Genomic DNA, 15,623 nt, shown 5'->3' with positions numbered 1-15,623 from the left:
ATTTAAAGACAGAAGGTATTAGTTGGGAAAGGGAAAATGCTTTACTGAGGAGGGTCAGTTTGGGGGTCAGCATTTTCTGTCATTTTATTCCCTCCATGGGCTCAGTTACTGAGCAGAATGTTTTACATAGTAGAATTCTGGACTCCCTTCTTGGTTGTTGATATTCCACTTGTGTGCAGTCAGAGCATGTCAACGATGACAGCTGGTTGTTTCTTCAACACACAGATTTTGATTATGTCTTGGTTTATGGTTAGTATTTGGTTTTCACAGGGAATGTTTTCCCACCCAGAAGACAACAAATGTTGGACTGACCCAGTAATTGTTCTTTCCTATATTTCCTTTGGGCTCTTGTTCAGCTAGTTGGATCTGAGTTGTTTTAAACATAATTAGGCCTTCATAAATCACTCTGGGTTGGTTTGCATGTGACATCACCAAGGAGACCCAATGGGACAATTAGAGTATTTTTTTGGACAGTGTATCTGTAACTATGTTAACTACTTTATCATGGAAATAAAATTTGTAAACAGTAGTCTTTGCAGTGACAAGTTAAGATATATTGCACCCTGATAGAGCTGTTTAGTAAATTAGATTTTCATAGTGCTAATTGAATTTGTCACAAAGCTGATGAATATTAGCTAAAGAAAGAGCAATATATTTTATTTTATTGAGCACATCTCAGAGTGCTTGTAATTTAGTGAGGCCACCACACTTTCTGGGCAGGCTATCAAGTAGGATGTTGTAATGATTTGCATGACTACTATAGTAGATGGAAAAATGTAGCTTGTGTTTGTAGCTGTTCCATTAGTGTCTTGCACAGTGTGCAGTCCTTTGGTGCTCTTCAGAGAGTTGTGTCATAATCCCAGCATCTTTTGAAGAATTCTGTCTGGTGAAATCAGTAACTATACATCGTTTAAAACCTGGTGTGTAATTATATGATGAGACGAAAGACTGAGAAAGGCAGATAACCAATAGAATCCTGAAGTTATCAAAACAGAGCTCTTGCCAAGGACCTTGGAATTCATCTGATTCAGTTGCTGGAAAAATGCCTGAATTAAAAATTATCCTATGAGGACCAAGAAAATAGAGCCAAAATCTGGCACTCTACAATTTTCTCCCAAAATGGTCATTAATGCTGCAAAAACAGAATAGGGTGAACAACCCTTGGCCCCATGTTTGGCCCCCTACTGTAGGCTCTATCTGCCAAAATAAGATGGAATAGAAGATCAAAAATGGGGAGGGAGGGGGAAGGTTGGAAAAGGAGAGCTTAGAAAAGGAGGGTAGTTGGAAAGGGAAAATCTCATAGGCTATGCCCCCTGCTAGCACTGAAATACTCGGTTGCAGCTCCACTCACAAAGCACCTGTTGGCAGCTGTTGGAGCAGTTTATAGGCTTTGGGACAGTTCCCTTACAAGAAATGTGATATGGTCTTATTTTAGTAAAATAGAAGCAATTCCTGGACAATAATTACAGCAATAAATATACCTGCACAGAAATAACGATGACAGCTTTTGCTTTCATTTAAAAAATTACATTATTTTTAATGAATCTCATTGCTAATATTAATATTCTTTGGCTGATAACACCTATGTTGTCTTCCTTTTATTCAGAAATGAAAAACAAAACAATGTTGCATGGAGTGAAAAGAAAATACAGCAAAACAATGATAATAAATATTAACTTGATACCGTCCTTCAAACTCAGTGGCAGGAAATTAGTTGACAGGATGTGAGAATTCTCCATCATGTGAATCTAAGTCCTGATGATGAGCAGTGGAACAGGAAGGGGAAGAGCCAGGACTACACGTCAGCATCAGCACAGGGCAGGATAGGACAAAGTACCAGTGAGGCTGCAGCTCAGATACTCAGGAATCAGATGTCATCTTAACATCAAGTTCATCTAAACCACCAGTGCAGTCCTGCAGTGTCCTTAGGAATTATTCTTATATGACAAAGAAGCAAGTGCCAACCTGAACTCCCTTCCTTTGCTACTTTCAGCAAGACTTAATGTATTTATTTATGATGCCAGTCAAATGTTCCCACTGTTCTTAAGTCAGAAAACTGAGCAAAAACTAAGTTTAAATTGATTGCATCACTAAAGTCCTCACTTTCCCCAATCTAATGAACAACTAGCATCATTTAATGTTGAAAAGCCCAGTGGTTTACATGCACTACAGAAGAGCGTGTTTAATACATGAAGTGTATAAGTACTGTATCGTCAATGATATATTTGGGTTTTTACTTTACTTTTCAAATTTCAAAAACTATTGGAGTCAATGAAAATTAAATTACTATTTGTGCAAATGTTTATTAGGCCTTTCTTTCTTATTCTTTTATAGGTCTTGTAGAAATTTGCCTGATGCATCCCCTTGATGTAGTGAAAACAAGGTAAGATTATGCTTGAACAGGTTTTGTTGACACTGGAAGATATCCAAATTACAAGCTGTCAAAAAATAAAATCCTAGAACTTCTCCAAGTAAGATAACTTGTGCCTTTAATGACATTCATATTTACTTACCTGTATCTACAGCATTTGACAGATGGAATTTGAGTAGCATGGCACATTTCTGATTAGAGGTCATCTAAAGGTGTTAAATCTGCTTATGACATGTATTTTTACTCTTGTAACACAATGGTATGACATGAAGATGGCAAAAGTTAAATTCACTTACTCTATGTAGTACCTGCAGTAATGCTTTTATATGTAATTGGGAAATACCATATTGCCTCCAAAATACTTTTCACAGATTTTTTTATAAAAATAATCAGGGAAGGTGTTCTATATTCTTTTTGTAAGCTAAGTAACTACATGGTTTTATCTTTTTAAAAATTGTTTCTGTCTTTATTTTTTTTCTGAATATTTGTTCTTATATGAGTATAAATGATTAAATGACCTTGAAAATTTGCTCAAGTTAGGTTTTTTTTAATGTTGATTACAGAAATGAAAAAAAAAAGTTGTGTTTCTAGTTTCTGGAATATCCTTTTATTTTCTATGCTTTATAGTTTTCATGTAAATTCACAAGTGAGTGTTACTGTACATGAAAAGCAAACCAGAATGGAGAAGCATACTTTTAGAAGGGGAAAAGTATTCATGCCATGTGTGTTATGCAGTGCCAATATTTACCATATACTTCTCCTGGTCTATCTAGGTCCCAAGCATCTAGGTAGAAAAGCTTCACTAGGAGACTAATCAGCCCCAAACAAATGATGAGGACAGCTGTGGTCTCTGGAATATGCTTTATATTGTCAATTGCCACTTCATATTCTAGTTCCAGTAAGCCAATGTGTGAGCTTTTTATGGATGCATTTTTGGCCTCTGTTTAAATCACGTTCTGTGATTTGCCTAAGACCTTGAGATGCCTTTTTTTGCAGGTTGCATTTTGCAGGAGGAAGTCATCTGTCTGTGGTCATTGTCCAGCACCAAGAGACAGTTATTAAGGCTCCATCTGTGTTAACTGCTGCTGAGGTGCTGTAGGTCTGCCTTGGGGCTTGGAGTTTGCTCAGGCAATTCTTCCATATCCCTTCATAACATGGAATGTGTTGATTCATATAGAGACAATGCACCTGGTAGTTTTGAGGATCCTCTCTGCCCCTCCCAAGAACCACTGAAACAATGCTATTAAAACAAGGCTTACATAAGATTGAAATTAAAGGCTCAGAAGCAACAGGGTACAAGCAAAACAAAAACAAGACCAAATTTAAAAGAAAAAAATCTATCTTGCTCTGCTGTCAAGTGGTCCCCTGTCATGGGTTAGCAAGCATAGTCCCAGAAGTGATTTTCTTGCAAAGAGGTGCTTACAGCTTCCTCTATGACCTGAAAGAACCTATCAGCTGTCCAGTTTGAATATGGACAATTTTTTAAAGGATGTGCTTTAGTGACTTCATTTTGGTAGGTTGTGCTAGAACTCACCTATAGCTTTCAAGCTTTGGTTTTACCTCTTCCCGTTTTTCTCTTTGTACTGAACTAGAACTCATGTTCTTTTGTAGCATAAATGTAGATCATTCATAATTTAGTATAAGCCACATATCATATGTCAGAAAATGCATTAATTGAACATCTGTACCAGCAGTCAACAGACATACCTTCAGTTTTCTGATAGAAACCACACAGCCAACTCTCAGAACACAAGGACAGATTTCCCCATTTCTCTTTGAAATTTTACTGAATTTTACACACTTTTAGTAGTGAAAAGGCTTTTCATATCTGAGATCCAGAAATGTAAAGCATTAAAGAGTGTATGGGGATGTCTGTGAAACTATAACAATCCTTAAAAACACAATGAAAAGTAGTAAAAATTAGGAAACCCTTAAATGTGAAATATGAGTCCACAAACAGTGGAATTTTTAGAAGAAAGAAAGAAGTAGGAAAAAATGAAAGAACAGTAGCTATGCAGAAGAAATCAGATCATAGATCAAACTAAAACTGAGGGTCTGAATCAAATAAAAAATCCATTAAAGAAATTTCTTCATTTGAAGAAATTTCCATTGATTTAACTCTTCCACTGAGTTAGCTGCAACTCATTGCAGAAGTGGGCAGCACCCAAGTGACAGTTTTTCTAGTTTGTTGATGTAGATGTATTCAGAAATATTACACAGAATTTGCAGTAACTTTTCTGCAGATCTCAGCACTGGGTAGTAGTTGAAAATACTTACATTTTGAAAGCAAATGACAAAATCAAGAATGGAATATCCTTTGGTCTCATCCATCATTTTGTTCTATGTTGCCAACATCATGCTTCTTCCTTTCATTTTGTAATGGTCCCAATTTACTGTAGCAGATTAATTCCTTGATGGCCTTGAAAGTTCAAATGAAACATTGGTTTTAATTCTGAACTTTGGACATAGAGTGTTTTCTAATACATTTTCATTGACTTTATTCCTTTATTGCAGGGCCTCTAAGTACCCTTGTGTACTTAATCTTTCCCAACATGGTATTGAGAATCCGCCATTTCCTAATCGCTTCCTGCTATTATAGTTTTGGTGATTGGTTTAGGGTTTTCTTCCTTTTGGTTAGGTGAAAGGACATATGAAAGCACCATTTGTTGCTTAATTTTTATGGTGTTTTGAGTTTCCTGCCTTTTTTTTCTAGAAGTGTGTTTGGTGGAAAGAGTCCTGTGGCCATTTCAAATTATTGGGATCTCATTGATCTAAGTTACTGTTTTGAAGGAGTTTAGGGAAGATGTCAGAGGCTCACATCTAGTGGACTGGTGGCTTAGTGCTTCATTGATATTTTGTGTATGTGTATGTTTTTAATAAAAAAATTGGAAAAAATAAAGTTTCTGTCAAAGATTATTTTGAAGCCCTGGAAAATGGTTTGGCTCCTTTATGACATTTTGCAATATCTTTTTGTGTTTAGCAATTTTCTATTATTCTACAGTAACAGTGCTAGATTTGTTTATCTGCTCACATCAAGGGAGGAACAGTATATAACTACATGCTTGTAAACCATAGAGAATCCAAATGCTTAATGAAGTGTTTTTTCCTATGTGTACATCTGAAAATAATTTTATTTTTTTCTCTGCTAGAACACCACAGATCACTACTCTAAGAAATTCCTGTTAGCTAGATAGATGAAGATAACTATGATCCATTGTTTTAGCTTTATTCTTTGAAATAAAGCTCTTTTCTCAATTGCAAGATATATTGGAATAGTTTCTGATGAGATATTATTAAAAAAAGATGTGCTGAATTTTTAATGTTTTTGTAGAACAGTCTCTAATAGCTATTTTATGTATCAGTTACCCTTATGATTAATTTAGCCATTAAATAAAGTACTGAATCTCGGTTCTTGTCCTCCTAAATACAGTCTGGTAAGTTTTTGTGTATGCCCATGTATCAGAAGTGACAGCAGTAGCAAGACTTTTTTGGTACAGATACAGTCAAGACATAGAAGGTCTACTTTTTAATTAAGAAATATAGATGATCTTTCTTTGCTAAAAAGTGAGAGCGGAGAAGTCTTAGCCTGGATAAAGAATTAGGTTTGCTTACTTTGTACCTTTTTTGTGTCTTAACTGTAATACAGGCTGTAATGTCATTTTAATCCATGAGACTTTCAAAGGGTGACAAAATGACATACTAGATCATGACACATAGGACAAGACATTGCCATCTATATTACTCTAAAATTAAGAATAGTAAAATGCTTTGCCAGGTAGAGTTTATCCTTTGTGTCCTAGTGGTGTATGTTTTGGCTCAAACAAATATACAAAATTCAGAACTTAGTAACATTTTATTGTTGGATAATTAGTATTTAGTCAGAAGCTCATAGGTGTAGTTGGTGAGAGAAAGGAAGAGAATTACAGGGAGTTGTATAAAGTCAAGGGAAAGCTAATTGTATTTGAGGAATCAGTCACGCAAGCCTGACTGGTAACTTAAGGATGTTACTGTGGTCTGTCTGACAGTTCCAGGTTATGTTCTGAGGTAATCTGAATTCTCAGGAAAGAAACCCTGTTTATTTTTTTCATTTCCCTACTACTGGGTTGCTGGCATAAAAATGACATTTTCAGGAGTTCCATAACTTTGAACTACATGCATTAACAGATTTTTCCTTGCTATTGCATTTTAACACCTGAAAAAATGCATGCAACCAATGGTCATATTGGAAAATTAGAAATACAAGTAGAAATAAAATTTTAGCTAATGTTTCCTAAGGTTTATAAGTTGATTCCCTTTCTATGTGCATTCTCTTTTTCTTTGATTATCATCAGTATTTATACAGCTGAATTTTATTGATTCCACTGGTCTTGGAAACAATTTCAAAATTTCCCTTGCCAGTACTCACACAGACTGTGAAACATGTATTGGAGTAGAAATAGTAATTTTGGATGTGACTTGGTATTGTGTAGTTAGGAAATGGAAACCTATTGAGTTGTCAACATGACAGAATTTAATAGAAAACACAAATGAAGAAATATATGACTATGTGTTTTCAAATAATAGATAAAAAAGTACCAACACAACATCAAAAGCTTTCATCCAAGAAGAAAATGTGTCTGAAATTCCTGTAAACAGGAAAAATGTTATGTGAATTAATCATTTACTTCTCTATTCCATTTTGTCAGTAATTTGACATCACTATACATTTTGAGACAAATATTTGAAAGAAAGATGGTTTCTCTCACATCACACTAATACCAAATTGTCCTCCAGATCTGTTTTGACTTCAGTGGAGATAGATGAGTTCATACCACTGGAGTATTTAGAGGTGTTTTACTTCCAGATAATGTACAACAAAGAGTGGTAAATGTTGTGCCAAATACCATCTAAAAGACTTTGTCCTAACATTTAAACATATATTCAATGGGCAGTTTTTTAATACTTCTCTAGTTAACTCAAATAATGACTATTCCATTTGATTTTTTTCTCTATATTTAAACAGTCTTATCTATTTTCTGACACTGTTGGGGCTGCCCAAGGCAGCACAGACATCCTTGGTTTCTGCTGCTGCAGGCAGGGGTCGGCTGCAGCAAGGAGGGAAAGCTGCCAGCTGCAGCCTGCAGGGAAAGCTGGCTCCTTTGCTAGGAGCGAGCCCCAAACAAGGGTGGTGTAAAAGCATTGGCAGAGGCAAAGGATGAGAGAGGAGTCTTTGTGTAGGTTCCAGCTGGTTTATTGCTGGTGGAGGGTCCAGGGACAAAGACTCAGAAGAGAGAGAGATCACAGTATTTTATATGGGGGTGGAACAAGGGGAAACAACCATTGGGGATCAACTGAGAAGGAGGGGACAACAAGGGAATATCCAATAGGGCTAAGTTAAGGGAGGGAATTATATGAGTAGACCAATGGAGCATTGAAGAAGGGAGAACTTTCCAGAACTAATACATAAGCAACTAGGGGAGATACATAAACATGAACTTATACATAAAACTCAGTGTAGAACTCCTGAACCAATATACTTAAAACATGTAAACTAAGAACCACTAGGATCATGAGAACTCGCTGTAACCACGAGGTGAGAATCAGACCTCTGTGTTCTGGAGGCCTGGCCACCAGTCCCCTGGATGCTCTGCTGCAGTGGCCACTGCCACCTGCACTGCAACAATTTTCTGATATAGTTGTGCTTTCACAACACAGACTCACATAGAGATAAGTGTGCAATTTCAAAGTCAATGAGTAAAGGAGACCCAGGAGATCTCCTTTTAAAAGATTTTACTTCAATTTATCAGGAGAATAAGTTACTAAGTATATCTTGTTTTCATGACCGACCTATCCAATGTCCCTGGTTTTTTTTCTTAAAGCTGTTTCTCACCTTAGGCAGGGAGGCCGCAGTCCATATTGCTCTACTTTAACACCTCTTCACATAGCTCAGCATTAGATCAGAATCTTCATATGAACTGACTTTTGATCTCATGTGTGATCTCAAACATCAGCATTTAAAATATGAGATGAATAATTCCCCTTAAAAACTGTGGAGAAAATTTTTGTGTAGTCAAGATAGAGATCTTATAATTTGCTACTCTTTCTGAAAAATTCTAAACCAACATCATGAATCTTAAGCCCCAAATTTTAAAAAATAATTTGGGATCTAAATCGAGGTTTGGAATCTGCATTACAGACCCATTTCTAGTTAGCAACTGTTCTGCTGATTTGTGTGCATATTTATCCGTTCTGTTCCTTTGTTCCAATTCTGTCATTTTGGTCTTATTAAAAACGTTCAGCTTACTACATGTGTTTCCGATCTCATTCCATCTGTTATTTTGCAAGAGCTACTTCCTTTATATCATTAATTCCTCTTTGATTTTTGGTCTTTTTTGTTTGAATGGGCAGAGGTGGAGCTTGTTTCTGAAAAACATTGGTTAAGGAAGAGTTCATTGTCCTTATACAATGTTACCATTTCCAAGTGACCATAGTTCACTTGGTTTGCATCAGGCCATGTTAAGTTCATGTTACTTTATGCAAACTGCTCTAGTTAGATTCGTAACAGTTTTAGGCAGAAAATAGCCTTCCTGTCCTGGGAAAATTATCAGGATACCAAAATATTCTGTATTGGAATGAACAGTTGAACTCTCAGAAGACTTAGAAAAACAATGAGTTATGGCCAATGAAACTTCGTGTAATTAATTTTGGATTTTGGAAGTTTTCACTTCCTTTTTTTTTTTTTCTTTCTTTCTTCTCAATGATTTTTAAGTAATTTTGAACTAGAAAAACAGAAGGTTTTGTTTGAAAATGTAGAGAACAACATCTATTGTCATCTAAAAAGAAGCTTATAAAAATATATTGAAACTGATAGTTTCTTGAGAAATGTTTTTTTTTATTTTGAAGAGAAAGAACTGAGAAAAATAATCCTTGACCAACTCAGCATAATGTCCTTATTTCATTCAAATGTCAAGGCTTTTCTCTGGGATTAGATTTCCTTGATTTATCAGTGGCCTTTGGCACAATTTTTCACAGGGCTTGTGTGCATATTGCAGCTTGTACTCTATTTCTGGCATTTGAATTTCAGCTTTGAGATACTTTGGATATTTACATACAGATCCAAATTTTTTATAATGAGGACTTTATAGTAATTTGGATGTGGATGTGATCCAGTGCTCTGTAATTTGCTCTTCTTTTTCCTTCTACGTACAATCTGTTAGGAATTAATAAGGGCACATGGGCTAATAATTCCTGCTATATATACTATTGCAATTTAAATCCTTCCCTGAATTAAAGAACAGCATTGATGTACACTGTTAAACAGAGGCTCTGATTTGCAGTGCTTGTCAAAGTAATTTCGGTTCCTATGTGCTTTTTTTTTTGTTATTCGTAGGCATACCACGTATATATTTTATAAAGAGTGTCAAGATCCTTTGGGATAAAAGGAGCTGTGTAAAAGTGGTTTCATCATCTCCTCATGTGGTACTGTGTTATTTGTGATCAAACAGCAGAACTGCTTGATGATATCCCTATTTCAAATCAGTGTAGATTTTTGGAAGATCTATAACATGTATTCTTTCCTTGATTTTAAAATAATTCTATCCCTTCTTTGATAAAAACTGAATTTCTGCATCATCAAATCAGACTGCTACAGATCTCTTAAGCTTTTCTTTAATTTTGATTAAACATTCTGCCATCTACTCCTGAGTTTTTTTTAATGAATAGGAGGTGCTTTTTTAAACTGAAACACCCTAAAATCATAATTTCCATTTGACAGCATGGCATGATGATAGTGTGCTTTGGGTTACATGTTATCTGTGCCATTTCACTGGATTTTCCTGTTTCTTGAGTCACTTGTGAGCTGTAACAACCCTGAATTTCTAACACCCCCAAAATAAACCATGTCCACCTTCAGCATGCTCAAGATAGAACAATAATCTCTATTTACCTGTTAAAGAATCCTTTGTTTGTGAAGCTTTTAGGTGAATAAAATGAAAAAAAAAGAAGATTCCAGATGACTAATTAGTTACTTAAGTATTCCAGGAGTGCTCCAGAAGGCAGTGAAATGGCTGTCTGTGCAGGGAGCAAGTGGTGAGACCATCATAGGAGAATTGAGAGAGGCGGTAGTAGATGAGATAAGCTTTTCAGACAAGGAAGCAAGTGGACAGTCTACCAGAGAGAGCAAAATGAAAAGAATACCAGAGCAAGAAGGAATGTGTGATGGATTTCTTGTATAATTTCTTGTCAGCCCAGTAAATGTGGAAGGCATGTCTTGGGTTTCTAGAAGAATGGGGGATCAAAGCTGACTTGGAGTGGCCTTAGTTCTCTTCAAAATGTAGTATATAATTGTGTTTGAGATTTTTGGTTTGGTGGATCTTCCCATTAGAGTGCAGTGCCAATGATGCCAAGGTCGTGGGTTCAATCCTCGTATGGGCCATTCACTTAAGAGTAGGACTTGGTGATCCTTCTGGATCCCTTCCAACTCAGACAATTCTGTGATTCTGTGAGAAAATCTTTAACATTCCTCAAGCACAGCTCTGTCTAGCTGAACCCTTACAGATGATTCTTTGAGCAGCTGATTTGGCAAATAAATGGCAATCATGCTAGAAGACATATTGAATATTATCCGTCCTGCTAGTGACAATCCTTTTGACTATGGACACTTGAAAGATATAATCAGTCATTTGTTCTCTTAACAATTTTGTGCTTGTTATTTTGTTTTTCCTCCAGTTGGGACAGTGAGCTAGAATAGTTTGTTTCAGGTCCCTTTAATTTGTATTTTGTTTTCATTCTAATTACATAGGACAATATTCTTTCTATGTTTGGATTTCCAGTGCTTACAAAGTTCATATAAACATTACTGGTAACTACATGGGCAGAACTTGTAAAATGACAAGAGCCTGAGGGTTTCTCTTCTATAATCTGCATCTATATATTTACATGCTTTAAAAAAATAAATGTACACAGACACACTTGGCTGTGGCTGTACTGGTACAGCATCTTCCTTGGTAGAGCAAGTGAAGTTTCTTCATGTTTAAGTTCTCTAGCACTGGAACAACCTGCAGCTGATTAGTTGTGTCTGTCTGATGCATTTGCAAAAAAGTGGTGTGGACTGTGTTTTGTGATTTCACAGGCTGTACATTCTGCACTCACAGTTTAAATCCAAGAAATCTCTGAAATTTTTTTCTTCCATTTGTTTTTGTCTTAATTTTATGAAAATGTTTCCTTTTATAATATGAGGCTAAAAATAACCCCCTTCTGGACAGAACAGGAAAATGTCACAAATGAGCTCTAAAACTGTAATTATGGTGAAGAATCATACTGTACATTACAGATATGACAGAATAATTCTTTTTTCATTACACTGTCCAATGGGGAAAGGAAGAAAAGGGAGAGAACCTAGGACTAAGTACCCTCTAAAATATACTCATTGTACTGTTGTCTGTTTCTCTAGTTAGAAACTACCAAAGAAGTTAAAGACAGTATAGAAGCACTTGGATTTTCTTTGTACTGTCTCAAGATATCTTCAGATAAGCAGGGTATTTATATGAATCAGAAGCAATCATGACTAAATTTTCATGACAAAAATGAAAGTCAGTTTGAAACTTCTTGGATATGTGGGTCAGCTGACACATCTGGAAAAGTACAGCCATGTTTGTATACCCTGTAGTATTATAGTGTGTTATATTGTATTAAATACAATAGATGTGTTTGATTATTTTATTTGTTTAGATTCCCACAGTCTCAGGACATGCCATTATATTGCTGTCGAAAAAAGAAATTACTATAACTTATGGTAATGTACCTTTTTTGAGTTATGTAAATTGCCTCTGTGCCCCTTACACTCTTAACAGTGAGAAAGAAATAACATTAGAAGTCTTGGTGCTCAATGCAATGTGAACTATCTTGTACATCACTTATGAATCTGATTTATTTATTTTGGACATGGGACATCTATTCAACTATTCCTCTGCTATTTCTTGGCAATGAGGAATGGTACCAGGACTGCTAGCATTTTATCCAGAGCTGTACTGTTTAGACCACTTCAGGAGAACCAGCACTTAAAATCACAGCCAGTTCCCAAACGAGGTGTTACAGCCTGTGTCCATCATATTCTGCCACTGCTGTTCTACCACTCAGAAATCCCCATCCCAGTGCTGAGTTCAGCTTCCTCTGCCTCTCACTTTCCCTCACCCTCACCCTCTCCTCTCTCCTTGCCTCTGCCTGTTGCTTGGTCCCAAACCATAGCTTTTGTCCAGTCTGTTTTAAAATATCCCTGGTGACAAGCCCCCTCTAATTCCCTCAGAAGCCTCCTGCATAGCCTACTGCTTCTCACAGGCAGTGGGTATTTTCTAATGTTCCAATATTTCCATTACATATTTTTATCCCTAACAACTACCTACACACCCTTTATTTTGTATTGTTCCCCTTTCCCTTTGTTTATTCCCTTTAGACATAGATTCATGGCATGCCCCCTTTTTCTTTTTCCCAGGCCTAAATTAGTGTGAGATAATCAAAGAAGCTCTTTAAATAATCTTTTTCTCTGTATTAATCCTCTATTTAAAATATAATTGGTCAAAAGAAATCATGAGGGATAAAGTGGAATGAGAGTGAGAGCAGAAAGGAGAAAATGAAGGACTAGGAGGTGAAAAAGTACATGGGATTCTATTTACAAGAAAAATACATGCTGAAAATAAGTATTTAAGATGGGAATTGGGGAGTGAAAATGAACAGATGTTAGCACGCTTACTTTGTCTGGAGATAAAGAAATGGGATAGTTAAAAAATGTATGTATTTTAAAATAAGATTTTAAATAAGGATTAAGCAGCTGGGAAAGGTTACTTAGACTGTGAGTTGGAGACATCTATTGTGTACATAAGATTTTTTTTTAAAACAATCTAACAAAGCAGCTGGGTGAGTTATTAACAGATGTTAATGATTTGTCAGTGCTATAAAACATTAAGATCACATTCAGGGGTAGACCGTAGTCATGTCTGATTTCTCCATGGACAAAACTTTTGCATTAGACCACTGTCATGCCTGATTTCTAACCATGGATGGAACATGCCTAAAATAAATCAAGCAAGGAGCAACTAAGAAAGAAAGAAACAAAGAAACAAAGAAAACAACCACTTACGTTTATTTTATTAGTATTTGTTCATCTACTGCAATGAGTGGGAGATGGTTCAAGTGTGGAAAATCACTGCTTCATGTCTTTATTTACAGTAAAGAGAAAGTAAATTTTCTCTATCTCTTTACATTTCTTTTTTCTTACTTGTACTCGAGCTAGCTTTTCAAAGGTATGGATGCAAGAGAATGAAGCTGTATGTGTTGGAAGCACAATGTAACTGTAGCAATGCCAATAGTTCTCTCAGAGAAGTTGGCCCTTAGTGCTGTACTTAAGTATGTCCTGAAAATAACTGCATTAGGCCAGTAAGTGCCAAGTAAATCTATAAATAAATAAAAAGAGAGATAATATCTTTATGAACTGTGCTTTTTGTATGTTTTTATGAACAGATGCATCAGTGTGTATTCTAGGTCTAGAGGGGGTTTTGAGAAACAAGAGTCTTCATGTTGAGTGGGATGCAAGTAAAATACCATCTCCAAAATAATCTTGGCACAATAGAGATGTCTTTTGAACTTATTTCTCAAGAGAGTAAAAAGAAACAACAAAAAGCTAAGGAAATATTTGCAAGTTTTTAGCTGCTGCAATGTTGTAGTAAGCTGATGACTCCCTGGTGAGAAGGCAGTGGGTTAGATTGTGCTTTTACAACCCGAGTTGAGCCAGGGGCAAAGCTCAACGGCACCAGCTGAAGAGTAGCACACAGAAGGGGTTGTGCCTCAGAGGTGCTGTGACCTCCCCAGTTTTCTCATATCTCCATAATAGATTATTGACCCATAGCAGTAGTAATATTTTGTAACTACAGAAGTATGGTCATTTCTTGTACCTTTTTATCCATTTCCCTAAATCTGGAGCAGGGGCAAAATAGTGCCTGTGTGTCCCCTGTGCACTGGCTGCCATTACAGCCCTGCAGCAGAGTGTTGAGAAGGAGCTGTGGGTGCCCATATGAACATGGTGGTAGTTCAGGGTCTGTAACAGAGGGAGATGGATTTCCAAGTGCTACGTGTGATACTGTCCATCCAGCATCTGCCCAGGTGTAGCAACTTAGATCAAGATGGTTTCTCCCAGGAGGAACATTGGATACTTCTTTCTTTAGCACATTAGTGAGCTGAATCAGTGCAACACAAGAATCAGTCAATTATCAGAGTACAAGGGGGGAGGTAGGAGAACAAGACAAATGGGAATTGGATTGAAAAGTGCCTGTAGACAGCAACAGGTCTTTAGATTATTCTGCTATTTCATGGTACTTTTTCCTGAGAGAGTCATCTACAAACTCGAAGGATCAAATTAAATAGTTTTGAAATTGCTAAACTGGAATACAAATTAGGAAAGGAGAAGCAAAAAAACCCCCAAACCTACAAAATGACAACAACAACAAAACAAAAAAAAATAACCCAAACAAGCAACCCCCACAACTCCACCTTTTTTGACTTATTTTGTATCTTAGAAAGAAGAAATGAAGGAAGGTATATTTCATTTTAAAACATGGTCCCATTCAGCTCAATCCTTTTGGAATTGTGTTCCCTTGACACATACATTACCATTCTTTGCCCCGTTGACACACACTACATTTCAGGGAGCTAGCACAGTGGAAGACTTATCAATTAATCATTTTCTGGCTGGGTTTTTTTACCATCTTGGTTTCCTGAATTAATTCCTCACACAATTATGTGTCAGACAATATGAGGACAAAGAAGGGGGCAACCCAGACCCAGATCATCAGTGGCAACCACCAAACTGTATGCTGAAGGTATGCATGAAAGGCATGTGTGTACATGCTGTCATTAGAGTATGCTGTTACATTTAATCTGATGAAAGGGTGGTTTGACACTAAAAGAGTTAGTCCTGCTCCTGGTTCCCTGACACCCAACATCCTGGTAGTCTTTGTAGTTTGGTCCCACCGTTTCCCTTATGTCAGATCTAGCAGTTGCAAAGCTGCAGGGAAAACTGATTTAGCTTGATGGTGTGCCAGAAAATTAAACTCTTGAAAAGTACTTGTTTTCAAGTGGCTGCAGACTGTTAGATCAGCTCTCTTGTAATGCAAAAGTGCATCCTAATCAAAGATGTATATGTATTTATTTACTATGTTTCTAATATGAACTTTCATTTCTATGAATGCCATTTTTTCTATCTCGTCTGACAGACCATGCTTCA

At 36.4% G+C, this 15,623-nt stretch overlaps 1 protein-coding gene across 4 annotated transcripts in view; it reads left to right on the top strand.

The window, feature by feature from the left end:
- The window catches only part of SLC25A21 (solute carrier family 25 member 21), a 182,174-nt gene that overhangs the window by 74,938 nt on the left and 91,613 nt on the right, over window positions 1-15,623 (top strand). For all 4 annotated transcript variants that reach the window (XM_017742268.1, XM_008639589.2, XM_017742269.1 and 1 more), the window contains exon 3: window positions 2,335-2,383. In XM_017742268.1, the coding sequence (XP_017597757.1) occupies window positions 2,355-2,383 (29 nt within the window). In that variant the 5' untranslated portion in view covers window positions 2,335-2,354. The remainder of the gene's footprint in view (window positions 1-2,334; window positions 2,384-15,623) is intronic.

Source organism: Corvus brachyrhynchos, unplaced genomic scaffold (genome assembly GCF_000691975.1).
Source record: "Corvus brachyrhynchos isolate BGI_N302 unplaced genomic scaffold, ASM69197v1 scaffold115, whole genome shotgun sequence".
Lineage (NCBI taxonomy): Eukaryota > Metazoa > Chordata > Aves > Passeriformes > Corvidae > Corvus > Corvus brachyrhynchos.
Note: the sequence above shows the minus strand (reverse complement) of the source record. Positions and strands in the feature narration are given on the sequence as shown.